This window comes from Salvelinus alpinus, chromosome 3 (genome assembly GCF_045679555.1).
Source record: "Salvelinus alpinus chromosome 3, SLU_Salpinus.1, whole genome shotgun sequence".
In the NCBI taxonomy this organism is placed as follows: domain Eukaryota; kingdom Metazoa; phylum Chordata; class Actinopteri; order Salmoniformes; family Salmonidae; genus Salvelinus; species Salvelinus alpinus.
In genome coordinates this window covers 76,599,144-76,606,313 of record NC_092088.1, presented here as the reverse complement: position 1 = coordinate 76,606,313, position 7,170 = coordinate 76,599,144, and the positions used below count along the sequence as shown (strand labels likewise).

Here is a 7,170-nt window from a genome sequence, read left to right as displayed (position 1 = left end):
CCATCTGTAAGTAGCCCATCCAATCTACCTCATCCCCATATTGTTTTTATTTACTTTTCTGCTCTTTTGCACACCAGTATTTCTACTTGCACATCCTCATCTGCACATCTATCACTATCAAAATAAATATTAAACATGGTTTTGCAGAGACACACTCACTAGACTCTATCCACACTCACACACATACTCTACACTGACACTCCAACACACACACACACACACACACACACACACACACACACACACACACACACACACACACACACACACACACACACACACACACACACACACACACACACACACACACACTTTACATAGCTGCTGCTACTCTGTTTATCATTTATCCTGATGGCCTAGTCAATTTTACCTCTACCCACATGCATTACCTCAACTACTCGTACCCTTGTACTCGATACAGCTACTCCTTGTATATTGCCTTGCTATTATTTTTTATTGTGTTACTATTTCCTTTTTATTCAGCAAATATTTGTTTTACTTTTTAACTCTGCACTGTTGGGAATGGGCTCATGAGTAAGCATTTCACTGTAAAGCCTACACATGTTCTATTCTGCGCATGTGACCAATAAAATTTGATTTTCTAGGTAAATAGGAGGAAAAAATTGAGTTGGCCATTCCTAAGACGTGTCCTGCACATTTTTGATGTGGGTCATAAAGTCAATGAGGAAAATCAATTGTCCTACCTCCCGAGTTGGCCAGCGGTCTAAAGCACTGCATCTCAGTGCTTGAGGCGTTACTACAGACCCCCTTGTTCGAATCCAGAGTGTATCACCGGCCGTGATTGGGAGTCTCATAGGGTGGCGCACAATTGGCCCAGAGTCGTCCGGGTTTGGCCGGTGTAAGCCGTAATTGTATATAAGAATGTGTTCTTAACTGAATTGCCTAGTTAAATATAGGTAAAACAATGTTTTGTTAAATACCTCCACTATCAACAGCGACTTCCAACACGTTAACGTTTGAGTCATTTAGCAGACGCTTTTATCCAGAGCGACGTACAATAGTGAGACACAACAGCTTTTTGTATTCTGACACATATGGTTAAAACGCATGGACATGATTTCAAGCTATTACGTATATCTGGGAAACATAAAGGGCATGAACAATTTGCTGGCACCGGCTGACAAGGCATCTACTATCGGTTGGCCATCTGAAGACTGTCCCCATTTCTCAATTTCTTAGTCCTGAAGTATCCTACACCATTTTCCTCTTCTGTGAGCGGACAAGCGCAAATGTATCGGTAAATATGATGTGTTGTATGTGTAATATTTGGGCAAAAAATCTGAATTTCATTACAGTAAATGTAACTTCATTTTTTGAACTTCTGGTTTATGATTTCAGAAATATAATTGGGTTGGTCGTCATGTCACTTCCACTGATTCTCAGCCCCCACGTTTTGGGGCTCGCAACAGACGGTTTGAGCAATCTTCGTAGGTTTACTTTTACGCATAACATTATTTTAATACAATTTTTATACAATACAAAATGTATAGTAAACTCATGTTTTTTACTTTTTTATTCAGAAAATATTGCAGGGAAGCTCAGCTTCATTCAGAGGGAAGGAAATGTGACTTATCTGCGGGACAAGGAGCTGGCCACGGAAGTTCCAACCGAGACAAAGTTTGAACTGTTCGATCCAAGGAACACTTTACGCTCCGCCAGATTCACCTATACCTGGGACTTCGGCAACGGGTAGGCCTATGTTTATCATCGAATGCATGTTTTGTAGTTTAGGCTATATATTTAAATATCATGTGGTTGATTAATTTTTTCTTTATTTATTCGATGTTGTGTGATGCTGTTTTTTACTGTAAGGATTACTGTTGTTTTCTGTTGTCTTGTCAGTGTTGAATGTATTCCATCAGGGACCACGTTAGAAACAAGTGGAATTGCTTTAACCTGTTATCCCTGAGTTGTCCTCAGTGAATAATTTTTCCCAATCAATCAATCAATGTTTTGGTTTTGTAAGAGAGGTGCTGAAGGGATCGGAGCCGTCTGTGCACTATAACTACTCATCCTCTGGAAACTACACTCTGCGGCTGAGAGTAGTGACCCAAGTGAACAAAATCTCTACTCCACTAACTGGGGTATACAGCATGGACGTTACAGTTTTGGGTAGGTAGACAGCATACATGTCATTGTTGTTCATAATTATCTGGTTTGAAATAGTAGAGTTTTTAAATATCACATTCGGTTTACCATACAGTAAGTGACACCACAACATCAATGTAGGTGTATTGCATATCTCTGCTATTTTCCAGACGCCATCAGAAATATTGAGTTGAAGAGCCCTTTGAGTTTCCAGGTTTCCAGAAACAACAGTCTGGTTGTTCATGTGGATGGAAGGTGGGTACAATTTCTCAGTAGGCCACACAATTAACACACACAACATCTAAACATGTATAATACATTAAAGAATCAGCTAATTTATTCTCTCTCTCCCTCGCTCTGTTTCCCAGTCTTCCAATGTGGGTGTGCTGTATTTATTCTCATCATCTCTCTCTCTCTCTCTCTCTCTCTCTCTCTCTCTCTCTCTCTCTCTCTCTCTCTCTCTCTCTCTCTCTCTCTCTCTCTCTCTCTCTCTCTCTCTCTCTCTCTCTCTCTCTCTCTCTCTCTCTATTTCTAGTCCTCCCATGTGGGTCTGTTGGAGGTTCCTACAGAACTGTGTATCAGCAAACCCTACAGGCTGTCACCTGACCATGCTGTATGAGAACACCATGATACTGAACCACACCTTCACAGCTTTAGGAGACCACTGTCTGGACATCAGCGCCCGCAACGACATCAGCAAACTGCAGACCTCCTACAACATCTTTGTGAGGAGAGATCGTAAGTCTGGTGTTATCATGTGGTCTGTGGAGATTTGGTCCACATTAGTCACACTAGGCAGAAGCTACAGGATAGTACAGTACAGTACACACTTTGTCCTCTCACTTTTTTGGGAAGGCCCAAAAAATTGTCAAAGACTCCAATCACCCAAGTCATACTGTAGACTTTTCTCTCTGCTACCACGGCAAGCGATACCGGAACGCCAAGTCTACGACCAAAAGGCAGCTTCTACCCCCAAGCCATAAGACTGCTGAACAATTAATCAAATGGCCACCCGGACTATTTACATTGACACGCCCTTCCCCTTCCTTTGTTTTTACACTGCTGCTACTCGCTGTTTATTATCTATGTATAGTCACTTTACCCCTAACTACATGTACAAAATAACTTGAGTAACCTGTACTTGTATATGGCCTCGTTATTGTTCTTTTTATTGTGTTACTTGTTTTTTTTATTTTACTATTTTTATATTATTTAGTAAATATTTTCTTAACTTTATTTCTTGAACTGCATTGATGGTTAAGGGCTTGTAAGTAAGCATTTCACGGTAAGGTCTACACCTGTTGTATCCGGAGCATGTGACAAATACATTTTGATTTGAATACAGTATAGACGGTTTGATATAGTACAAATTATCTATCTATTAGTAGTGTCCCTCAGCAGTTCTGGTGGCACAAGAGGTTTTGATGAGAATTTACCTCTTTAGATTTCATGGTTCTTCCTGTAATCTTCAGCTGAACCGAGTGATAGTGTGTTCAGATAATTGAAAAGACGTCAGTGGGACAGTGGCCAGGGTTGAGGAATGCAGCTAAGGAGTTCTGGAGGAGAGCAATTTAACAGCAGGACCCACACCCCATACTGCATTTGTCTCCTGTGGTGAATTGATTTGTGCTGGATGGTATGGTTACAGAGGAGTTTCAGGAAGCTTGTGACCTAATTTTAATGCATAACAAATAGATTGTTTGAAACCAGAGACTGAAAGAATGATGAATGATGGTTTGTGTAAATAGGAACATGATTCAATGGTGCACAAAGTTAAGACAAGAGGAGACATGCTAATAATCATGTATGCAGATACTGGGGAGTATGACAGTTACTAATTGGGAGTTAATTGTAAAAAGAAAATCAATTCTGCTTGCAGAACTTCTGACCAGTATTCAAGCTTGTCTAACTGCATCATGTAATACTGTAGAAAAACAATTCTCTCTTTGTCTTCTTATAGCCTCCATTAACCTGCTATTCACCCTGACATGTACTGGGATCATCTTGGCAATACTCGCCTTCATCACTGTTATAGCCTGTCGCACTAAGAATGGACACAACAACAAACCACAGGTAGGAGACTGACAGAGGGACTTGTTGAAGAATGTTAGGCCCTGTTTCAGTACTTATCCCAAAGAAAGGAGTTTATTCTACAATATGTCCACATGAGCATGAAAAATACCTAACAAATTGACTAACGATCAACTCCAAAAATTGTTCGTAGCAGTAGAAAGCTCTGTCAAGCGGTGTTGTAGTACTCGAGTACAGGACTCAGTTTTGGTTCAGACTCGACTCGACTTGACACGATTCTCATGACTCGTGACACGACTCGGACTCGACCAGCAGCAATGATAGATAACTGTATTATCTAATCAGCCTTACAAACGTGAAACATTGTAATGAAATTTAGCTTAGCAAATGGTTGGACTGCGGCTTTTAGCACTACCAAAGAACTCAGACTTGGATTCGGACTCGGGGTTTACTGAACTCTACATCACTGCTGTCAAGTCATGGGGATCTGCACAGTGTTTTTGTTCTTGTTCAAAATGAAACTACTAAGAAATATTCAGACAATGTAGCCCTACAAACACCAAAAATCACTTGTGTGTCAGTGTAAATATTTATTTTTTATTTTGCAGATGTCTAAGTCCAGTAACGCCACTTACTCCAGCATGAACATGGAACTGCAGCCACAACAGGACTTCCCTGATATCAGTAGTGGTCTCTATGTGTCCAGGCCAAAGAAAGAAGAGGTCCAACCCCTTCTACAGCACGGGACCAGATCTGTCGCCAAATCCTACCGCAACTAGTCTTCATTTACACACTTTGTGACGGATTCAAGTCAAATGTTAATAGTTTGCTAACAATGTATAGTTTGAGATGAATATATGTCACCAGTAACATTGAACAACAAATTGTCAGTGATGTATTACCGATGTAGATTACATTCCTCTGTCTGTGTGGATTTTATACTTACACTATTTTGCCTTTGATGATCTCATCCTCAGACCCAGCCAAAAGCCTGACCTCAAAAACTAAATATCCATCCAAGGGTTTTAGAGGATTGAATCCCACTATGATAATAGATGACAGCTGCCAGTAACCCTGTAGAGAACTGTCCTAATGTGTATTATTACCCAGTGATCTATATATACGCTAGGTGACTGATCAGTGGCGCTGTGTTGAATCCACCGTGCCTCCATTTTGGCACTCCCCCACCATTGTATAAACATTTTGGAAGCTATAGCATTTATTCATGTCTACATTCATTTTTGCCACATTTATTCTATTACAGACACCTTATCGCATACCTTTAAATTATATTTCATGACTAATGTTACTGTCCCCACTAAAACAAAAAATACTTAAATACATGTAATTTTGTCCTTGAAACATTTATTTGAAATACTGTAGAGTTCCATTCATTCCTATGGAGGACTGCTCCTACTGGGGAGTGCCAATATGCAGACCGAAGGCTTCAAAGCCTCTCAATGGCAAATAGATAGCATAAGCAATCCAGTTTTATATATACATTGTTGGTATTACCTAATCATACTGGCTGTCACCACAGATGATCCATTATATTGACCAGATACTCCATTGGCCACTCTAAGAATTAAAAGAATGTCTTCAAAAATGTAAGGCAGTTGGGAGGAAAAGAGATCGGGTAAGACCGTTCTAGCCAATGAGAGAGCAGATACACGTGTGATAACAGGCAGAACCAATGAGAGAGCAGATACACGTGTGATAACAGGCTCTGATATAAGGGGCTTTTTATGTCACATCCTACTAATATCAGTACAGTCATAAAAACCTAAGCATTACAAAACCTCTATTAGATCAAATAAGCCACAGGTTGAAAATAAGCCATTACATTTTTGGTTAACCAAACCCGACACTCTCTTTGACCTCCATACAAAAAACCTGGCTTGGTGAAAGAAAAAACAACAACAACAAAACGTCACCTACTGCAGAAGACAGATTTTGTGTCATGTTTTGTCTTTGATCATGTCTTGTCCCTGTGCTTCCCTCTGCTGGTCTTATTAGGTTCTTTCTCTTTCTCTCTCTCTATCGTTCCGTTCATGCTCCCAGCTGTTTCTCATTCTCCCTACGACCTCATTTACTCTTTCACACCTGTCCCCTATTTTGCCCTCTGATTAGAGTCCCTATTTCTCCCTCTGTTTTCCGCTCCTGTCCTTGTCGGATTCTTGTTTGATGTTTGCAGTTCCTGTGTCTTGTTCCGCCCTGTCGTGTTCTTTTACCTTCTTCAGATGCTGCGTGTGAGCAGGTGTCTATGTCAGCTACGGCCTGTGCCTTCCTGAAGCGACCTGCAGTCTGTGGTCGCGTCTCCAGTCGTTCCTCTCTATTGACGAGAGGATTTCAGTTTCCTGTTTTGGATTTCCATTGATTTATATCCAGGAGTATCATTATTTGTTTTATACTGGAATAAAGACTCTGTTACTATTACGTCGCTTTTGGGTCCTCTTTCATCTGCATAACATTTTGGGCCGAGTTATCCCTCTGCTGTCACCAAACCCACCTTTCAGTCAGGGATACAGAGATGAATTCATGACTAATGACAATGACCTTGATTGACAGATGGCTTTAGCTTACATTTTTTGTTGTTGCAGAAATTGTATTTTAATTTGGGTTTGGGAGTGTGACTCACCAACATCTTTAGAAAATGTTAATTTCATTTACAAAATGTTTTTATGGAATGCCAAGAAACTCAATGATGAAAGTAAAAATAAATCAAGCGTCATTGTCAGTAAGAAGTGTTGTTATATATTCAATGTTATACACTGGTTATTGTCCCCCAAAATTGATGTATTTGTTGGGTAATCGACATCTGTCGCCGTTATTTCTACATATTTATCTTGCTGCTCACGACTGTACCAAAGGTATTATGTGTCTGAATGGTATCTTACAATACAATCTAACTTGAGTTGTAGGCCTACTTCATGTTATGCACCCACTATCATTAAATAATATGAATTGTTCTTTTATGTATTTTTCTATATGATATATATTTTTCTATTTTTACCACTTTATGGTATAATG

At 39.9% G+C, this 7,170-nt stretch overlaps 1 protein-coding gene across 1 annotated transcript; it reads left to right on the top strand.

Annotated features, from left to right (window-relative positions):
- The first annotated feature begins 841 nt into the window (after positions 1 to 841).
- LOC139571354 (transmembrane protein 130-like) lies at positions 842 to 6,581 on the top strand. The gene is made up of 8 exons (XM_071394153.1): positions 842 to 1,258; positions 1,360 to 1,448; positions 1,542 to 1,710; positions 1,988 to 2,133; positions 2,280 to 2,364; positions 2,645 to 2,847; positions 4,070 to 4,182; positions 4,749 to 6,581. Exons 1-8 carry the CDS (start codon positions 1,251 to 1,253, stop codon positions 4,917 to 4,919), a joined length of 984 nt encoding a protein of 327 aa, XP_071250254.1. The 5' UTR covers positions 842 to 1,250; the 3' UTR covers positions 4,920 to 6,581.
- Positions 6,582 to 7,170: the final 589 nt, after the last annotated feature.